Raw genomic sequence first — 21471 nt, 5'->3', positions numbered from 1 at the left:
TTTACTCTTCTTCATGTCTTTATTATGAACTTTGTCTCCAGTAGAGGACACTAGAGGACACTTTACTCTTCATGTCTTTGTTTATTCTCTCTGTTTCTTAGACTTGTTCCAGTCCTCAGTGTCGATCGTCTTCGTCCGTCTTTCAGTCCAAAGCAAAGTAAGACTTCTTCTTCTTCTGCTCATATGAGTGTGTTTCTGTGTACTTATACTCTGTAAGCAGCACGTTGATGTACTTGTGTGTACTTGTTTGATTGGTCAGGATTGTGATCGATGACGGCACCGGTGAGGCTCACCTGTGGTTCTCAGGTGCTCTTGTTCGTCCTCTGCTGGGATTGGCTGATTCTCAGTGGGAGGGGCTTCAGAGAGCGCTAAGGGTCAGAGGTCACGTCAGAGTCTACCCCCGGGGGCGGAGCCTGGTCAGTGACATCACAGCAGCTGTGGACCAATTACAGTGTGTCTGTGTGTCTCTCTCAGCTGTGTGTATTTACCTGTGTGTCTCTCTCAGGTGTGTGACTCTGGTGACCCTCTCCTCCACTTCCTGTTGTGTGTGTGCAGCAGTGATGTCGTGTGTCGTCAGCTCTCTCTCACCTGCAGAAAACAAAACAACCAGAGATCAGGAGGTATGAACATATAATCACTCTCACCTGGTCAACACCTGCAGACCGGCGGCCATGTTGACGAAGTTCATGTTCGTTTCAGAGATGAAGAGGTTCAGCAGAGGAGAACGAGACTTCATGACCAGAGTGACTCCTCCTCTACAGCTCACCTGTCTGCACCTGAACGCCGACTGATCTCACCTGTACACGTCAACGCACCCGTACACGTCAACGCACCCGTACACGTCAACGCACCTGTACACGACAACGCTGACTGACCTCACCTGTCTGCACACTGACCACAGGAAGAGGCGGAGACAGTTCACCTTACTTTGAATGTTTTCTCTCAGTTTTATAGAATGTGTTGATATTCTGTTTCGTTTGGTTTGACATGTTGATATAAGTTATTAAATATTCATTTATTTCTCCTGAAGTCTGTTTCAGCTTTTATTTCAATAGAATAGAATTATGTTTATTAATCGTCTGTAAGACCTTCATGTGTTGCTCTGGTTCCTCCACCAGAGGACGCTGTTTTCCATCAAACTGAGCTCAACTCAACAGACCAACTCATCTACAGAGAGTCTTAGCTCACAGGGCTATGCCTTGAGGCGTCCTTGAGGAGGTTCCTAAGGTGCTTGAGTGCTTGTAGGGGCCTTGGGGAGGTTTGGGAAGTCCTTGAGGAGGTTCCTAAGGTGCTTGAGGGTCTTGTAGGGGCCTTGGGGAGGTTTGGGAAGTCCTTGAGGATGTTCCTAAGGTACTGGAGGGTCTTGTAGGGGCCTTGGGGATGTTTGGGAAGTCCTTGAGGAGGTTCCTATGGTACTTGAGGGTCTTGTATGGCCCTTGGGGATGTTTGGGAAGTCCTTGAGGAGGTTCCTAAGGTGCTTGACAAGGTTCTATGGGTCCTTGAGAACACTGTTGGGCTGGCTGAAGAGGCTCCAAGGGTCTTTGAGGAAACTCTGGAGTTCCTTGAGGACAGTTTAAAGATAGCTGAGAAGGTTCTGATGCTCTGTGAGGATGTTTGAGAGGTCCTTGAGGAGGTTCTCAGGGTTTAGAATGAGTTGATCTCAGGTTCACCTGCTCAGGTAAGATGAGCTGCACCTTTGCTGAACTGAAGGCACCTTGATGAACCTGTAGGGGCGGCTGAGCTTCTCTCTCTCTCTCTGATGTTCAACACCAAACGTCTGCTCCTGGTAACTGATGACTCATCTGCAGCTCTGTTTCTGATTGGCTGCTGACTGAACAGGAATTGAAAGTAAGGAGTCGGGACTTTCCAGAGACGCTGCGTTCAGGTTTCTGAGGTTAAAGAAAGACGAGAAAACTAAACAAGAAGCTGCTGAACAGAGACGCTGCTGCTGAGTGTGATCACATGACTGCTGACTGTACAACACGCACACAGCCACACAGACACTTGATTAATGCTACAGCTAATAACTTATCTCCTCTCGTGTCGATAAAGTTATACAGCTCACTGTATCCTGCAGTGTGACAACACAAACAATAACACAAATTATACTTTATATTTTTTAAATAAGTTGCCCCCCCACAGGCACATTTTCTCCAAAATTCTCCAAATCACATTGAGAAAATGATGAAAAGAAACATTTATCAATAATGTTCACACAGGGATGCAAACTTAGAAAATTGACACATTTTACACAGCAGAATATACACATATTCACATAGAAATCATTTACATGGACGTCTTATGTCAATTTAAATAAATAAAAAGGTGACATCACAACTGTCCTCTCTGACAGCAACATGAACACATGAGAAGGATCTACTGGTTGTGTTGTTAGTGAAGGCTTTGTACAGGATGAGAGCTCATGTAACTGTAACCTTCAGTACAGGATGGTCACATGGAGATATTACAAATGGACTAATGTCTTAATTCAAAGCTACGGCTGCTGAATGTTTGTCCATCGCTCTCCCCTCAGCTCCTGCTCTCTGTAACAAAACAAGAACACAATCAGCAAAATACTCAAATTCAGTGTATTCGTGTAGTTCATCTCAACGTTTGAAACGTTACCGGACTTAAAGTGATATTTCAGGTTCACAACCTGTCTACCTGAGATCACGTTGGTCCGTTTATGTACATGATATGAAGTATAAATCATCTGTAAAATCATCACAAACTCAGTAAGATATGATTCAACCTCTGAGGTTTGAAAGTGAAGTTATTAAAAGTTACTTTACAAGGTTTACTACGGTCGGATGCAGGCAGCCGAGCTGCCGGAAATAGCGCACCGGCACGCAATGCATCTTGGGATATGCTGGGCCGCGAAGCATACATCAGATGTGTCCTCCAAATCTGGGACCAGAAGGCTGCATTCGTCGGCTGTATTGAAGGACTCTTCAACAGAAATGCGATATGGGACATTACTAGTCGCAGCGCTGTGACGCAACCGGTCTACGAATGCAGCCTCCGAAGGATGCAGACCCTGAATTGAGACACAGCTAGTGTGTCTCTCTCAGCTGTGTGTCTTTACCTGTGTGTCTCTCTCAGCTGTGTGTCTTTACCTGTGTGTCTAAGGGTTAGGGTTAACCCTAACCCTTAGACACACAGCAACACAGACACACACAGACAGCAACACAGACACACACACACACTTGATAAATGCTACAGCTAATAACTTATCTCCTCTCGTGTCGATAAAGTTATACAGCTCACTGTATCCTGCAGTGTGACAACACAAACAATAACACAAATAATAAGTCATCTTTGTTTACGCTGCACATTTCAAAATAAAGTAACGTACTGAATATGTTGACAGGAGAGAATGTATGATTAAAAAGTTAAATAAGAGGAAGATGGAGAAAGAGTCAAACGATCATAGACGTAGTCTCTACGTCACCCGGAGGTTTCTGAAGAGCTGCGACGTTCTCTTCATGTAGAGAACCGTTCTGTACGGAAGAGAACGTCACAGAGGAAGAGAACATCACGGGAGGAGAACGTCGCAGGGGAAGAGGACGTCGCAGAGGAGGAGAACGTCGCAGAGGAAGAGAACATCGCAGGGGAGGAGAACGTCGCAGGGGAAGAGAACGTCGCAGGGGAGGAGAACGTCGCAGGGGAAGAGGACGTCGCAGAGGAAGAGGAYGTCGCAGGGGAAGAGGACGTCGCAGGGGAGGAGAACGTYGCAGGGGAAGAGAACGTCGCAGGGGAGGAGAACGTCGCAGGGGAAGAGGACGTCGCAGGGGAAGAGGACGTCGCAGAGGAAGACGTCGCAGGGGAGGAGAACGTCGCAGGGGAAGAGAACGTCGCAGGGGAGGAGGACGTCGCAGGGGAGGAGAACGTCACAGGGGAGGAGGACGTCGCAGGGGAGGAGGACGTCGCAGGGGAAGAGGACGTCGCAGGGGAGGAGAACGTCGCAGGGGAAGAGAACGTCGCAGGGGAAGAGAACGTCGCAGGGGAAGAGAACGTCGCAGGGGAAGACGTCGCAGGGGAGGAGAACGTCGCAGGGGAGGAGAACGTCACAGGGGAAGAGAACGTCGCAGGGGAAGAGAACATCGCAGGGGAGGAGAACGTCGCAGAGGAAGAGGACGTCGCAGAGGAAGACGTCGCAGGGGAAGAGAATGTCGCAGAGGAAGAGGACGTCGCAGAGGAAGACGTCGCAGAGGAAGACGTCGCAGGGGAAGACGTCGCAGGGGAAGAGATTGTCGCAGGGGAAGAGATTGTCGCAGGGGAAGAGAATGTCACAGAGGAAGAGGACGTCGCAGAGGAAGAGAATGTCACAGAGGAAGAGGACGTCGCAGAGGAGAACGTCGCAGTGGAAGAGAATGTCGCAGGGGAAGAGAATGTCGCAGGAGAAGAGAATGTCGCAGGGGAAGAGAATGTCGCAGGGGAAGAGAACGTCACAGAGGAAGAGAACGTCAGAGGAGGAGAACGTCGCAGGGGAGGAGAACGTCACAGAGGAAGAGAACTCGTCACTGAACAAACTAGAACATTCAGTGGATCTTGAACAGTCCAGGATGTCCAGCGGAGGGTTCACTGAGTCTGGTGGACGGAGGCCTAACTCTGGTCTGGACTCAAGTCTTCTCACTTCTTGGTCTCACTTTGAGTCTGAGCTGCTCTCCTCTGCTGCTTCACCTGGTAACTGATGACTCACCAGCAGCTCTCTCTCTGATTGGCTGCTGACTTGGAAGTGAAAGTAAAGAATGGGACTTTCCACAGATGCTGCTGCGTTCAGGTGCTGCAGGAAACGCCAGACTCCTCATGCTAAGTGACCATTCCAGCTGAGCCTCAGAGGGGAACTCCTGGCTGTACGGAGACGCCTGAAGGCATCGTGTGGTCTGACTGGTTCCACTGGTTCCACTGGTTCCAGAGAACGAGGGAACTCAAACTGTCTCACTTCATCAAACGAAATGTTTTCACCTTAAATCAGAGAAGAAGAAGAAGAAGAGTCATGTTTCAGAGCTTCTGTTTCATCATCAGGTTCATAAAAACACTCTTTAATCTTCATTTCATCCTGAAAGGCTGCAGCAGAATAAACACATCGTGTGATAAGTTAGTGAAGTTATGAATTAAAATATAAAATATTAAAGTTATTTCAGTTAAACACGAGGATTTAAAAACTCAAATATTTTTACCTTTTGAGGTATTTTATTTAAATTACTTTGTTGCAGAAAACAAAAGATGAATCTTAAATGTTTAATGTTTTACCTCTGGTCACATGACCTCATTGATCACATGACCTCAGTGATGAGTTCAATGATTAATGAACATCTGGACGTCTGTCTGCAGGACTCTGTTGTCATAAATATAAAACGAGTATTTAATGAATGAAAGAGAACTTGATGACGACTCTTCAGCTGTGATTCAGATCTAAAAGAAGCTGAGAGGAGAGACGAGCTCATCACGAGTTTTAAAAATCAATCTTTATTGTGAAACTCTTGAAACACGAAGCTGTGAGGCAGCAGGTTAATATCTTTAAATCAATCTGTTGATATGTTCCACTTTGTAAATAATATATTTTAATCGATCTTCATCTTCTGTATTAATTTATCAAAAATATTCATCCAGTAAAATATTAATGTTGAAGATGAAACTTTAGTCTGAATTTAAAGACTTTATTTTGAAAAGCCTGTATGAACACAGTACTGGTGACTGATTGAGTCGTCCTGTCTGTTTGTTAAAGTTCATGAGAGCAGCAGCCTTCTCTACCTGGACACTGATGGCATCACACCATCTCTGCTTTCTCATTGGCTCGTTGTGTGAAAGAGCTCAGCTGCTGCTGGAGTTTCTGTCAGTCCTCCTCAGACCGGTTCAGGGTTTACAGGGTCTCAGACGGGTTCAGGGTCTCAGTCGGGTTCAGGTCTACAGAGTCTCAGACGGGTTCAGGTCTACAGGGAGCTGATGAAGATGATGAAGATGATGGTGGTCCTCGTCCTCTCTGGTGTCCTCTGGGTCTCAGCTGACGGTAAGTTTCATGTTTCAGTTCAGTTTAAACCTCTGATGGTTCAAACAAACAAACAAACAAACAAACAGTCAGTTTGTTTACTAACAGACTTTGTTTACTAACAGACTTTATTTACTAACAGTCTGAACAACAACAAACAAACAGTCTTCAGCTGAACTTTGTTTTCTCTTCAGTTCTTCATGAGGACAGTCATCTTGTTGGCTGTTCAGACTCTGGTGGAGAGGACATGTACGGTCTGGATGGTGAAGAGGTTTGGTACGCAGACTTCAAACACAACAAAGGAGTCGAGCCTCAGCCTCCTTTTGTAGATCCCATGACCTACCCAGGAGGTTATGAACAAGCTGTGGCTAATCTAGAGATCTGCAAACAGAACCTGAAAGTAGCACGTCAAGCCTACAAGGAGTTCCCACTGGAGAAAGGTAAAGACAAACACTTATATATATATATATATATTATTATATTATTATTTTTAATGTGTCTTCATCTGTTTAAACTGTTAACATCTTACTGTTGTAAATAAAATATACTTCATGTTACATTAAAGTATAAAACAGCAGCATCATGAAATCATTTTATGTTGTTTACTTTAATGTGTTTGTTCAGTTATCTGATGTTTGTTTTATTTTGTATTTACACTTTAAACCAAACGTATATTTTAGATATTTATTGTTGATTAAAGGACAAACAGCCAGAGTTCCTCTAAACAACAACTAAAGTCTCTCAGAACAACTTCAACAAGGTTCTTAAAATACACTGTTCTCATCAGTTTGTTTACTAACAGTCTGAACAACAAACAAACATGAGAACACGAGAACATGAGCCATCAGAACAAGAAACATTAGAACATGAGAACATTTAGAACCTGAGAATAATCAATCTAACGATTCATCTCATGAGAACATTTTCATAAGAGTGTGTTCTGTTCAGATCCTCCTTCCAGTCACATGATCTACACCAGAGACAAAGTGGAACCAGGACAGAAGAACTCCCTCATCTGTCATGTGACTGGTTTCTATCCTGCTCCTGTGGAGTTCTCCTGGACCAAGAACGAGGAGAACGTCACTGAAGGAAGCAGCACCAACGTTCCCTTCGTCAACAAGGACGGAACCTTCAACCAGTTCTCCACCCTGGAGTTCACCCCACAGCTGGGAGACATCTACGGCTGTACGGTGAAACATCTGGCCCTGGACCAGCCACAGACCAAGTTCTATGGTGAGAACCTTATTAACATCTGCACAACAAACAAACAGCTCAGTTCTCCAGATGTGGAGGTGAAGCTTAATGTCTGTGTGTTCTGTCTCCAGATGTGGAGGTGAAGCTTAATGTCTGTTTTCTGTCTCCAGATGTGGAGGTGAAGCTTAATGTCTGTGTGTTCTGTCTCCAGATGTGGAGGTGAAGCTTAATGTCTGTTTTATGTCTCCAGATGTGGAGGTGAAGCTTAATGTCTGTGTGTTCTGTCTCCAGATGTGGAGGTGAAGCTTAATGTCTGTGTGTTCTGTCTCCAGATGTGGAGGTGAAGCTTAATGTCTGTTTTCTGTCTCCAGATGTGGAGGTGAAGCTTAATGTCTGTTTTATGTCTCCAGATGTGGAGGTGAAGCTTAATGTCTGTTTTCTGTCTCCAGATGTGGAGGTGAAGCTTAATGTCTGTTTTCTGTCTTCAGATGTGGAGGTGAAGCTTAATGTCTCTGTGTGTTCTGTCTCCAGATGTGGAGATGAAGCTTAATGTCTCTGTGTTTTATGTCTCCAGATGTGGAGGTGAAGCTTAATGTCTCTGTGTTTTATGTCTCCAGATGTGGAGGTGAAGCTTAATGTCTCTGTGTTTTCTGTCTCCAGATGTGGAGATGAAGCTTAATGTCTGTTTTCTGTCTCCAGATGTGGAGATGAAGCTTAATGTCTCTGTGTTTTCTGTCTCCAGATGTGGAGGTGAAGCTTAATGTCTCTCTTTCTGTCTCCAGATGTGCAGCAGACTCAGCCCAGCAGTGGTCCTGCGGTCTTCTGTGGAGTCGGTCTGACTGTCGGTCTGCTCGGTGTCGCTGCTGGAACCTTCTTCCTCATCAAAGGAAACGAGTGCAGCTGATTGATTAATGATCAACTCGTCTTCATCATCTAATCGACTCGTCTTCATCATCTAATCGTCTCGTCTTCATCATCTGATCGACTCGTCTTCATCATCTGATCGTCTCGTCTTCATCATCTTATCGACTCGTCTTCATCATCTGATCCTCTCGTCTTCATCATCTAATCCAGTTTAATTAATGTTATTTCTGTTTCTCATCTTATTGTTGTATGAATCTTAGTTATCAGCGTGCTCTTATTTTGAAATAAAGGTAACATCTGCAGAGATATAACCGTGTCTATCATTGATGTATGTATATATATAAATGTATACATATACATACAGTGCCTTGCATAAGTATTCACCCTCCTTGAATGTTTCATCCTTTTGTTGCTTTCATACATGAAATCATGGTCGATATAATTTGGCTTTTTTGACAAGAATTTGCAAAAAAAAACTTTAATATCAAAGTGAAAACAGATTTTTACAAAATAATGTCAATTAATTATAAATATATAAGGTAAAGTAAAGATTGCATAAGTATTCAACCCCTTCAGGTCAGTATTTAGTGAATGCACCTTTGGCTGCAATCACAGCACTGAGTGTGTGTGTGTGTGTGTGTGTGTGTGAGAGTGAATGTGTCTCACTGAGTGTGTGTGTGTGTGGATGTGTCTCACTGAGTGTGTGAGTGTGTGTGTGTGTGTGTGTGTGTGGACGTGTCTCACTGAGTGTGTGTGTGTGTGTGTGTGTGTGTGTGTGTGTGAGTGGATGTGTCTCACTGAGTGTGTGAGTGTGTGTGTGTGAGTGTGTGCGTGTGTGTGTGTGTGTGTGTGTGTGTGAGTGGATGTGTCTCACTGAGTGTGTGTGTGTGTGTGTGTGTGTGTCACTCAGGCTGGCATATCTGGACACTAAGATGTTTCTCCATTCTTCTTCTTCTAATCAGCTCCAGCTCTGTCAGGTTGCTCAGGGATCGGGCGTGAACAGCTCTTCTCAAGTCCAGCCACAGATCCTGGATCGGATTGAGGTCTGGGCTTTGACTTGGCCACTCCAGAACCTTCACCTTGTGGTCTTTGAACCATTCTGTGGAGCTTTTGCTGCACAGAATGGGGTCGTTGTCTTGCTGGAGAATAAATCTTCTCCCAAGTCGTAGTTCTCTTGCAGACCGAGTCAGATTATCCTCCAGGATTTGTGGATATCTTTCTGCATTCATGTTCCCCTCTACCTTTACAAGCCTTCCAGGGCCTGCTGCTGAGAAGCATCCACAGAGCATGATGCTGCCACCACCATGCTTCACGGTGGAGATGGTGTGTTTGTGGTGATGTGCAGTGGTTGGTGTTCACCAAACATGGCGTCTAGTCTGATGGCCAAAAAGCTCAATGTTTGTCTCATCAGACCAAAGAACCTTCTTCCAGTTGACCTTGGAGTCTCACACATGCCTTTGGGTGAATTATTTCTAGTGTCTTTCTCTTTGCCACTCTCCCATACAGCTTCGACTGGTGAAGAATCCGGGCAACAGTTGCTGTATGTACAGTCTCTCCCATCTGAGCCACTGAAGCTTTGAACTCCTTCAGAGTGGTCCTAGGTGTCTTGGTGGCCTCCCTCATCAGTCCTCTTCTTGCCCGGTCACTCAGTTTGTGAGGACGGCCAGCTCTAGGAGATTTATACAAGTGCCATACTCCTTCCATGTCTTAATGATGGACTGAACTGAACTCTGTGGGAGGTCCAGTGAGGTGGAAATATTTGTGTAGCATCTCCTGACTTGTACTTCTCAATGATCTTTTCTCTGAGTTGCTTGGAGTGTTCTTTTGTCTTCATGTTGTAGTTGTAGCAGGAACACTGATGAACCAGAGACTGGACCTCCCAGACACACGTGTGTTTATACTACAATCACTGACACACATCAAATGCACTCAGGTGATCTCATCTCACTACGTGCGACACTGCTGGCATCAACTAGCTGGACTTCTGTTGAGTTAGGTCAGTCACTTTAAAGGGGTGAATATTTATGCAATCATTTACTTTACCTTATATATTTTTAATTAATTGACATTAGTTTGTAAAAATCTGTTTTCATTTTGACATGAAATTAGCTTTTTTGCAAATTCTTGACAAAAAAGCCAAATTATACTGACCATGATTTAATGTATAAAAGCAACAAAAGGGGAAAACATCCAAGGGGGGTGACTACTTATGCAAGACACTGTATGTACCTTTCTGATATAACTTGCTAATCTAACACTTTTGTACCTAAGTAGTTATTTGGATGAGTACTTCTACTTTTGTGTCTTTTTACAAAGTAACAGTACTTTTCCTTGAATACATTTTGTGGCTCCACCCACTTCTGCTGATTCCTGACTTCTTCTTCTGTTGTTTCTTTTATTGTCAATAAACGTGCTTCTGTGTCACTTTAACTCTCATTTGATCCGTAACAGTCAAGACTCTTCATGTTAACGACACGATTCATAATCACGACCAATTCATATTAATAATAATAATAATAATAACCCTAACCCATTAGTTATAACTAATAAAGCCTTAGTAAAGGTAAGGGTACATTAAACTGTAGTTTGTGTTTTTATGAGTAAAGACTTCAGAGCTTCAGTTAATCAGTTAATCTGTAATTATAAAATAAACGTTTTTACCTAAATGTTCTTTTTCTTTATTATTATTATTTATTATCGAGGGAAGAAAATAAATTCATATAAGTTTGTTTGATGTGAGATAAATATAGTATTAATTGTTGCATCAGGATGTCTAGTGCTGATTATTATTATTATATATTATTATTATGATTATTATGAGGATAAGAATCTGAATGGAGTGCGTTATAATACATTATAACTGAGTCTGTGTTCACAAACACAAACAACAACAATGATGACAATAAATAATTCATAAAGTTTCACAAACAGCTTGATGTTAATTATTGTTTTATCGAAGATTAATGTTTTCATCTATAAATATTAAATAACTTCTAATAGTTTTTACTTTTCTGGTTTTTGCTTCATTTCACTGTTTTGTTTCTGTAAAAAACATAATTTTAGAAACAAGTTGAAGCCACTGAACAATAAATTATATATATATATATATATGATAAATATCTAATAATAAATGTTAAGGATTAATGATAAATGACTGGATCCTATTCTCACAGATTATCTGATGAATTGATCATAAATGACGACACATCTACATGAAGACAGGTTTAGAAATACAACAATAATATTTAACTGTAAGACACATAATAATGATAATAATAATACTAGTTATAATAATATTGATATGAATTATATTTATATGAATAATAATATGTATATGAATATTTATAACATGTATAATATATTTATAATACTATTTATAATATATTTATACTAATATTTATACTAATATTTATACTAATATTTATAACACTATTCATACTAATAATATTTCTCTCAACGTGTCTGACAGAGAGTTTGAGCTCCAGCAGCAGACTTTGGTCTGACTTGTCTGCCTGGTAACAGGTGATGATGATGATGAAACAGGTCATGTGACTCGTGCTCTGCTCTTAACAGCAGCTCTCAGTCACACTTTGTCAGAGTTTGTTGGTGAACAGAAGAACATGGCTTCATCCTTCCTCAGCGTGTTCCTCCTCTTCATCGGCCTCCACGCAGCAGGTAGGATCAATACTCTGATCAATACTCTGATTACTCATCAATACTCTGATTACTAAATACTCTGATCAATAATCAATACTACTGTATTTCTCAGTGAGGTTGTGTTTCTTCTTCAGGTGGATTCATGGAGTTTGTAATGGACCGTTGTGTCTTTAACTCCACTGATCTGAAGAACATCGAGTACATCAGGTCTTATTATTACAACAAGTTAGAAGACATCAAGTTCAGCAGCAGTGTGGGGAGGTATGTTGGATTCACTGAGCACGGAGTGAAGAACGCTGAGAACTGGAACAAGGACCCTTCAGAACTGGGTAGGATGAGGGCTGAGAAGGAGAGGTACTGTCTACACAACATTAAGATCTGGTACGACAACGCTCTGACTAAGTCAGGTGAGTTTGACTTTGTGTGACATCATTAATATTATTATTATTATTATTATGATTTTTTTAACTATTATAATCATTACTATAATAATTTAATTTTCACACAGAATATTTTAACTCTATTTAAATGAAGTTGTTTAAACGTGAAATCATTTATAACTTCAGACTAGAGTCTCTGTCACCACCTGGTGGTGAAGCTCTGCTACTACACCTGATACTAACATTAATACTTTAATGATGTATTTTCTTCATCACCTCATTAAACTTATTTAATCACTCAGAATCACATCAACATGTTCTGTAACTCTGATGAAGATATTTTATACAAACGTAGTCATTTAACTTTGAATGTAAAAAAACCGAATATTAATCAGTGATTTATTAAAACAACAGACATTATACCAGTGACGTGCGGTGAGGTTCGTGGCTGGTGAAGCACTGACTCTTTAAGAGTCAGATTTACAAATATATGAACCCAATAGAGCAGCTTAAATCACCATTCAATTGGCAGCTTGCACATTGTCTGCTGGTTGTTTTTCATATTTATAACAAGCAAGAACGTTCAATTTATAGCGGCTCAGAGAAAGAGCGCATTTCCTCTGCACCCTCCGTGCGCTTTTAATTTGCCATCACAATTCCACAATTCATACTCATTCAATACAAATAAAAAATAGGTTACTGCAGCGTGCATGGTCTTACCTTTACTTGTAAATGAAGTCCATTCGTCTATCCTTCTGGACAAAACTCTCCGTGACTTTGTTGTAAAAGTCCTTATCTTCTTTCAGTTTTAGAAGTCTCTCCGTCTCAATGGAGATCATTGCCAGGGATGAAAGTCGTCCTTGGTCAGTCCGATTCCGACTGTATGTCTTGAGTCTTTTCAAAGCAGAGAATGACCTTTCCACAGACGCTGTTGTAGCCGGTCTAGTGAGCACCAGCTGGAGTAACTGTGTTGCCTCAGGAACAGTCTGCACCAGATCCTTCTGGACAAAAAGCTGAGAAGCTGTCCAGGGGATTTACATCCATCCCTCACTGTTTGTGAGCTATACAGTCCGATGAGATCAGCCTTTAGTCTCACAGTCAAAGAACCTGGCATATTTTGACAGGCTCTGCAGTTTGGTGTCATCAACATGTTGTGACATTTCATTAAATGTTGTACAATCGACCAAACCAAGGAAAGCTAGCTCACCAAAACGATCAAACCTAGCTTTCAGTTGAACACTGGCATTGTCCAGAATGTTATAAAACATTAGTTTCCTCTCATCTCTGACTGAGGTTTGACTTCAGACTCTATCTGTCGTCCCGAGCGTGACGCATTTCTGCTCAAATGGCTGATAGAAACTGTTAAACTCTTGTCTCTGGCGTTCCACAAATCCAATTGTGTCGCGGATTCGTGCACAACAAAATCCAATGTCCATTACTTTGTTTTGCAGCACTCTGAAGATTGCATCGGTTGCACTGAAAATGTCCTCATATGCCATCATGAAAAAGCACGTTGATGCCTTTGACAGCCACCGCTCATTATCCCGTCATTATCCCAACTGGATTTTCTCTCATAATACGGAATGCATCACGCAGATCAGATTGGTACATGCTTATTGTCTGCAACAGTCTTGAATTTGAGCTCCATCTCGTGGGTGCTGCTCTTGGTAAACGTCGCTTCACACCATCATCCAATAAGTGGGTGCGCTTCGTGGACTTACTGAAAAATGCCGCTAGTCCCTCAACTGTTTTAAAAACGTTCTACACTCAGGCACGCATTTTGCTGAATGCAAGAGCACCAGGTTCAATTTGTGTGCGTCACAGTGAGTAAACATGGCCTCAGGCACCTTTTCTTTAATCCTGGCCTGCACCCCATTACTCTGATGACATCACAGCTGCTCCGTCATAAATCTGAGCTACCAGCTTTTCGACACACTTGTATTTCTCCAACACTCCCAAGACATACTCGGCTATAGCAGGGGCTCGTCTGTCATCACTCACATCATCAAATCCCAAAAACGCCTCCCTCAGTTCACAGGCCACCTCACTTTTAACCACTTAACGCAAAATGACAGAGATCTGGGCTTTGCTTGTGACATCCGTTGTCTCGTCTACTTCTACAGCAACAAATGAGGCTGCATTAATCTCCTCATTTCTAATCACCTCACCGACTGCTTCGATTAAATGGTTCTGTATTCTGTTTGATAAGCCAGAAAACACAGTGGATGTCTCCAAATGTCTAGCTAATCTTTCATCTTTCTCAGCAAATACATGTACTAGTTCTACATAGTAGCCACGATTAGAAGAGCTTGAACTCTCCAGTTCCTGTTTGGCTAGGAAGCAGGTTGCATTAATGAGGTCTTTTAAAATCTCTCGGTTGTCCTTTACCTTAGCATTGTGGATGCTAATATTTAGTATCTGCTGTTCGTTCAAAGCCAAATCTATTCTCGAGGTTCCAAAAGTTTTCAAAGCAATTTGGCTTTGAATGTGAGTAGTTGATCTTTCATGTTTGCTGAGGCTTCTTGGAAGATTTTTCAAGTCACAAAATCCTGATTTAGTCCAGACATTGTCACACGTTGAGAACAGAAGACAGGGAAAGCAGTAAAGGCGGTTTCTTGTAGCACAGCCACACAGCCAGTCTTTTCGATCGTACCACTCCGTTTGAAAAGAGCGAGTCATCTTCTGTCCCGTCGTTTGAAGCAACTCTTTTAGCTCCGGTATTGGTCTCCACGTTTCGATTGAAAGTCCAGTTTTGAAAAATGTTTAAGCTTAGCTATAGATTCTTCCATTATTGCGGTCAAAGCTAAATATACGAAGAAGAAGAGAAGTGTAGAAGAAGAGTAACGGAACTACGAGCATAAACCCGACCCGTGGGCTCTCGCACGCCCCCTTCAGTGAGGCAGAGGTACTGTGTGCCTCCCCTCTGTGCTGTTTCACTGCGGCTTCTGTCAGATCAGCAAGACTAAATATGTTCTACACATACGTGAAATACATGACCTGTTCTATGGAAAGAAAGGACATATAATACAAGTGTCAACAAATATTACAGTGGTGACAAACAATGAGAAAGCAAAAGCCGCGCGCTCAACCCAGTTTGTTAGGGATTGCGCAATCTGAGGTGAGGCAGATCTCATCGCTGCCTCACCTTGCGTGTTAAACAGGAAATGCGCAAATTCAGCGATTTTGATTACAAAAATGCTTGAAATGATGGGAATCATACAGAAATTACATTTATAGCACAGATCAGTAGATAAATATTAATTTTTATTTTATTTTATCATTATTTGTTTTTTACTTTTCATGATGGCAGGTGATATATACATATATATACATATATAAGAATATAATATAATTATATTATATTATATAAAATGTAACAGAGGAAACAGTTTAAATTCAAGGATTCTTTATGACATTATCCAGCAGAAGCTCATTCCTCTCGTGCCTCTTTAATTTCTTATTATTTGTGTGAGCTGATATGATTCATGTATCAATACTCACATCATCATAACAATGTGTTTCAGCTCAGCCCTACGTGTTTCTGAGCAGCGCGACGCCCTCTGGTGGTAAACACTCGTCCATGCTGGTCTGCAGCGTCTTCGACTTCTACCCCCAGAACATCAAGGTGAGCTGGATCAGAGACGGACAGCCAGAGACCGCCGGGGTCACTTCTACCGATGAGCTGGCAGACGGTGATTGGTACTACCAGACCCACTCTCACCTGGAGTACACGCCCAGGTGAGTCCACCTCCACCTCCAGGTCGACGTCCAGGTCCAGTTAGGTCCAGTTAGCTTCAAGTTCAGTTAGATCCAGGTCCAGCTCCAGGTCCAGGTCCAGGACCAGTTATCTTCAGGTTGAATTAGGTCCAGGTTCAGGTGCAGGTTAAGGTTCAGTTAGATCCAGGTCCAGGTCCAGTGTGTCAGAAACCCTGAAGTGTTGGTTTGTGTGTCAGCAGGTCTGGAGAGAAGATCTCCTGTGTGGTGGAGCACATCAGCCTGAGTAAACCTCTGGTTACCGACTGGGGTAAATACCTGTCTGTCTGCACACCTGCTCACCTGTCTACCTGCCTCTTAACCCGTCTCTCTGCTAACCCGTCTCTATGTCTGTCCTCAGACCCGTCCATGCCCGAGCCTGAGAGAAACAAGATCGCCATCGGAGCCTCAGGACTGATCCTGGGTCTGACCTTATCTCTGGCTGGATTCATCTACTACAAGAGGAAGGCCCGAGGTCAGAACAGGGCTCACTTTAGTTCAGTGATGGTTTACTTTAGTCCAGACTAAGAGGAGTGGTAGACCAGGTCCATCAGAGTCTGGAACTAGTTTATTGTGTTGCTTCAGACCAGTTCAGTCTAGTTTGAATGATGAGGTATCTGGATTTGAGGTTGACCCCGTCCCCTTCTGTTCTTTCTTTGAACCAGGACGGATTCTGGTTCCCAGTAACTGAGCCTGGTCCTGGTCTTGGTCTTGGTTCTGGTCCTGCTGTTTGTCAGATGGAAGGAAAAGCAGCAGCTGCTTCAACCCGCTTCGTGTTTTCAGCCGAGCACACTGTGAGTGCTGCCACCTGCTGGACTGGATCAACACCTGATTCTCTCTTGATCTGGACTCTGATACTCAGCTGGTCTAACCCTGATGCAGGACTGGACAGTGCTGGATCAGGGTTAGTCTGGACTCTGGTGTATCACAGCTGGATGTGAACTCTGCTTCGTCTACATGTGATTTGATGCTCTACTCTGTGAAATATATATATATATATATATATATATATATATATATATATATAATATTTCACAGACACTTATATCCACAAACTGACTCAATAACTGCTTTGAAATCAGATATAATCAAGTTATTTGAATGATTTGGGGCTCGTAGGTTGTGTGATTGTTAGATTTATATATTTTTACTGAAGTGAAACATTTTCTAACAACAATAAACTTCAGAAAACTGTGACTCAGTGTGGATTTATTGATCAAATGTAAATACAGAGGAAGTATCTCATCTCGTCATATATGACGTTATAAATATATGATGTTATAAATACATGATGTTATAAATATATGTTATAAATACATGATGTTATAAATATATGATGTTATAAATATATGAATATTAATCAATGATTAGGATCACAGCGTGTAGAGATGATGATTCACAAAGTCTTTAACAACATCAGACAAAATAACTCTGACTAACTGCATGAAACACCAGCGGGTTTATTAGTACTGCATCTAAGTACAATGTTGAGGTACTTGTACTTTACTTGAGTATTTCACTTCACTACAACTGACAGCTGTTACTTTATTTACTTATTTTAAGATTTTACATTAAAAACATAAAACTAAACATAATTTCACTAGATTAACTAAAAGTATAAAATAATAAAGAGAGAGATGTGTGTTTCTTCTTCTCTTCCATTAATCATCTCAGGACCCTCAGATGTATCTGGTGACCCTCTGGAGGGGTCCGACCCCGAGGTTAGGAACCTCTGGACCAAAGTACAGAACTTCATCAGCTCCAGTGACCACGACCTGTGTACTGATCATCATATTAACATTATATACATATATATATATATATAATATGTATGCATGTATGTATATGTATATATATATATATATAATACTCGTGCTGCTGATCGCAGGACTGAATGTTTTGGTCTCTGTTATAAGTTTATTATTAATGTTCTGATAATTCCTCTCTTTCACTCTGCACCTGAAGTGAACATTTGAGTATATTAATGAGTGTATTAATACTTTTACTGTTATAGTTGTGCTGTAGAAACATTGGAGTACTTCCTCTACCTCTACATGTACCAACGTTCCCAGTCAGACAAAAGGATTAAAGGACCCTGAAGCTCCGCCCCCTGCTGCTGCACAGAGCTCCGTTCACTTGTTTGTTCTAATATTTAACGATATTTACGTCCAAATTCACCCAAAGTCAACGCTGCTCTCCCTCTGGTCCTCATGGAAACACCCACCGAGTGTGAAGCAGATCAGAGGAACGGTTCTCCAGACATGTGAGGAACAAACAGACCATCAGTTAGATACCATTTTCACAATAAGAGCCTTTGATACTTCACTGTTTCCCACACATTGACTTTATTTGGGCGGGCACCAAGTACATTAACGGTGTAAGTATATATCGGAGACTCATGTTCTATATTTCTTTAGGGCTACTGACGGTCAAAGGTATCACAGGAACACGTTTACATGATATTACCTCATTAAACAGTAGATATGCAGATGAAGAGCTGCTCCTGATGCTCTACACTGTGAATATAGAAACGTTCTCCTTTAGAACTGTACCTGGTGATCGGCTGAAGAACACAGATATCACGAGATGACAATATCAGAGAACCAGAGCAGTAATGAAGGTTCTACACCTGTAGGAGGCAGAATGCACCAAACTGTTACAAGTCTGCTGGAGGAGAGGAGGAGGAGGAGAAGAAGGAGAGGAAGAAGAAGAAGAAGAAGAAGAAGAAGAAGACAGTCTCTCTCAGATGAATATCTGCTTCGTTTGCAATTACAGCTGAACACACTTAAGTAAAACTATCAATACACAGCTGCGATGAATTACATGAATTGTGAACACACAACCTGAAATACACAGCCTAACAAACTACTGCGTACACCCTTTATCTTTATATAAACTTACATGGAACAATACAATCGCGAATATCCTCGTTTAGCTAATGATGCTAGTCTTAGTTAGCTACCTTATGTATCAGCATTAAACATAAAAACATGGCACCGCAAAAGAGAGCGAACTTAACATAAATATATATTGCGCTTGTGTACTTCTCTCACCTGTGAATACAACAAGGAGACAGTCTCCGATGAATTTCTGCGGTCTCGACTGTCCTTCCTTACGGCTGCTCATCTTAGTCAAGAATTACAGCGCCAGTCATACCAAGACCCGCCACTGCCCCCTAGTGGCGAAAATGAGTATCGCCCTGCAGCTACTTTAGGTGAAAGTAGGCGAGTTTAAAAGTCACACAAAGCGTGTTCAATTATAATAACCAGAAAATAATAGTGAGGGGATAAGGTAACGCCACAAACTAATACAATAACAATTCTGCAAATAATTGTATCCATTAAAATGTCCAGGGTGCCACACTATTGATTCTAGAGCTCATCAATAAAGTGGGTTAACTTCAGATATCATATTGATCCGACTGTAATTTTTGTTTGATAGACATTTTTCACTCAGCTGCTAATGCTAGCATACTCTGTAACGCTAGCATACTCTGCTAACACTAGCATACTCGGCTAACACTAGCATACTCGGCTGACGCTAACACACTCTGCTAACACTAGCATACTCTGCTAACACTAGCATACTCTGCTAATACTATCATACTCTGCTAACACTAGCATACTCGGCTGACGCCAACATACTCTGCTAACACTAGCATACTCTGCTGACCTAACGCTAACATACTCGGCTGACGCCAACATACTCGGCTGACACCAACATACTCTGCTAACGCTAACATACTCTGCTAACACTAGCATACTCTGCTAACGCTAACATACTCTGCTAACGCCAGCATACTCTGCTATAACACGTTGAAGTAGGCACATGCTGTGTGCTGCTCTGTGTCTGGCTAATGTCTGGCGAGGTAAAGTTGTGATGAGTCTGTTCACAGGAAGCTAATCTAAAGTTAGCTTGTAGTTGTGCTAACGTTAGCCTGATTGTCATCTTAGTAACGTGTGTGTTAAGTCTTCAAGGCTCGATTGGTTGGTTTATGTAACGATGTTAGATAATGATGTCTCCATGTCAGTTCTGTTTGATATTGTATAATATATATTAAATAGCGGTTTCCTTTGACCGCCTGTATGTCGGCTCATTGTATTAAAGAGGTTAACAGTCGTAGTCTTGAGGCATCGCTGAAATAATCGATGTAAAGCAGAAGCTTCATGTGAGGATTCAGATGCTCCATCTGATGAAGTATTAAACAGGAAACACAACGAGAGCTGTATGGTCTGTATGTTTCTTACGGTGTAACGTAGGTTCATGACTTACTAACCGTCCACATGTCCTTTCTCTGGTAGATAACACACATGAAGAATAATCTGCTTTATCGTGGAAACTGTACAACATCCATCCATCCATCCATTTTCCTCCTCTTATCCGGGGTCGGGTCGTGGTGGCAGCAGGCCAAGCAGGCTGATCTAGACTTCCCTCTCACCGGCAACATGTTCGAGCTCATTCTGGGAGATCCCGAGGCGTTCCCAGGCCAGCTGGCAGATGTAATCCCTCCAGTGTGTTCTGGGTCTTCCCCGGGGTCTCTTCCCAGTTGGACGTGCCTGGAAAACCTCCAGTGGGAGGCGTCCAGGAGGCATCCTAATTAGATGCCCGAACCACCTCAGCACCCGTACAACATAAAACATTTTTATAGTAAGATGCAAGAAGAGCCCAGAGGAGGAGCCCAATAACGAAGAGCCCAAAGGGAAGGAGCCCGATAACGAAGAGCCCGAAGGGAAGGAGCCCGATAACGAAGAGCCCGAAGGGAAGGAGCCCGATAACGAAGAGCCCGAAGGGAAGAAGCCCGATAACGAAGAGCCCAAAGGGAAGGAGCCCGATAACGAAGAGCCCAAAGGGAAGAAGCCCGATAACGAAGAGCCAAAAGGGAAGAAGCCCGATAACGAAGAGCCCAAAGGGAAGAAGCCCGATAACGAAGGGCCCAAAGAGAAGGAGCTCGATAACGAAGAGCCCAGAGGGAAGAAGCCCGATAACGAAGAGCCCAAAGGGAAGAAGCCCGATAACGAAGGGCCCAAAGGAAAGGAGCCCGATAACGAAGGGCCCAAAGGAAAGGAGCCCGATAACGAAGAGCCCAGAGGGAAGAAGCCCGATAACGAAGAGCCCAAAGGGAAGAAGCCCGATAACGAAGGGCCCAAAGAGAAGGAGCTCGATAACGAAGAGCCCAAAGGGAAGGAGCCCGATAACGAAGAGCCCAAAGGGAAGGAGCCCGATAACGAAGGGCCCAAAGGGAAGGAGCCCGATAACGAAGAGCCCAAAGAGAAGGAGCTCGATAACGAAGAGCCCAAAGGGAAGGAGCCCGATAACGAAGAACCCAAAGGGAAGGAGCCCGATAACGAAGAGGCTAATAAAATAGAACTCGGGGAAGGAGCCCGGAGAAGGACCCCGAACACACATGTACACACAACAACACACACCAACAGACAAACTAAACCGTGTGGATGACTTGACAGACTGAGAGCTGATTAGTATTCGGTGTGTGCTTGTGTGACTGTTAGTATCAGCTCCATCTCTGTGACAGCAGGTCAGGTGACACAAGCAGGAGCTTCTGATTGGACTGTCCAAAGTTCTCACACACACACACGCACTGAGGAGAAGCTGACAGACGGACGGAGAGAGAAG

The 21471-nt window shown here is 42.7% G+C and overlaps 3 protein-coding genes and 1 long non-coding RNA gene across 5 annotated transcripts; 3 read left to right on the top strand and 1 right to left on the bottom strand.

Moving 5' to 3' along the window:
* The first annotated feature begins 6 nt into the window (after nucleotides 1–6).
* On the top strand, nucleotides 7–1029 carry LOC116400686 (uncharacterized). The gene is made up of 4 exons (XR_004213937.1): nucleotides 7–157; nucleotides 260–416; nucleotides 506–620; nucleotides 700–1029. It is a non-coding gene; the product is annotated as an uncharacterized LOC116400686 (long non-coding RNA).
* Nucleotides 1030–3412: 2383 nt separating this feature from the next.
* LOC116400682 (putative protein TPRXL) lies at nucleotides 3413–4497 on the bottom strand (the record flags this gene model as incomplete). The annotated part of the gene is made up of 1 exon (XM_031878634.1): nucleotides 3413–4497. A coding segment is annotated over one exon (1014 nt), but the record flags the coding sequence as incomplete, so codon positions are not given.
* On the top strand, nucleotides 4474–8358 carry LOC116400678 (HLA class II histocompatibility antigen, DP alpha 1 chain-like). Of its 2 annotated transcripts, XM_031878631.1 has the most exons (5): nucleotides 4474–5028; nucleotides 5732–6013; nucleotides 6187–6432; nucleotides 6941–7225; nucleotides 7969–8358. In XM_031878631.1, the coding sequence occupies exons 2-5, from the start codon at nucleotides 5950–5952 to the stop codon at nucleotides 8088–8090; spliced, it is 717 nt and encodes a 238-aa protein (XP_031734491.1). In that variant the 5' UTR covers nucleotides 4474–5028; nucleotides 5732–5949; the 3' UTR covers nucleotides 8091–8358. The 2 variants fall into 2 exon arrangements, with proteins under 2 accessions (XP_031734491.1, XP_031734490.1); XM_031878630.1 differs by lacking the exon at nucleotides 4474–5028 and having other exon boundaries at nucleotides 5306–6013.
* Nucleotides 8359–11619: 3261 nt separating this feature from the next.
* LOC116400677 (H-2 class II histocompatibility antigen, E-S beta chain-like) lies at nucleotides 11620–16584 on the top strand. The gene is made up of 6 exons (XM_031878629.1): nucleotides 11620–11725; nucleotides 11842–12114; nucleotides 15612–15825; nucleotides 16044–16111; nucleotides 16202–16315; nucleotides 16506–16584. The coding sequence occupies exons 1-6, from the start codon at nucleotides 11671–11673 to the stop codon at nucleotides 16529–16531; spliced, it is 750 nt and encodes a 249-aa protein (XP_031734489.1). The 5' UTR covers nucleotides 11620–11670; the 3' UTR covers nucleotides 16532–16584.
* Nucleotides 16585–21471: the final 4887 nt, after the last annotated feature.

Source organism: Anarrhichthys ocellatus, unplaced genomic scaffold (assembly GCF_004355925.1).
Source record: "Anarrhichthys ocellatus isolate YVR2014 unplaced genomic scaffold, GSC_Weel_1.0 scaffold189, whole genome shotgun sequence".
Lineage (NCBI taxonomy): Eukaryota > Metazoa > Chordata > Actinopteri > Perciformes > Anarhichadidae > Anarrhichthys > Anarrhichthys ocellatus.
The sequence above is the reverse complement of the archived record's forward strand: the minus strand, read 5'-3'. Positions and strand labels throughout refer to the sequence as shown.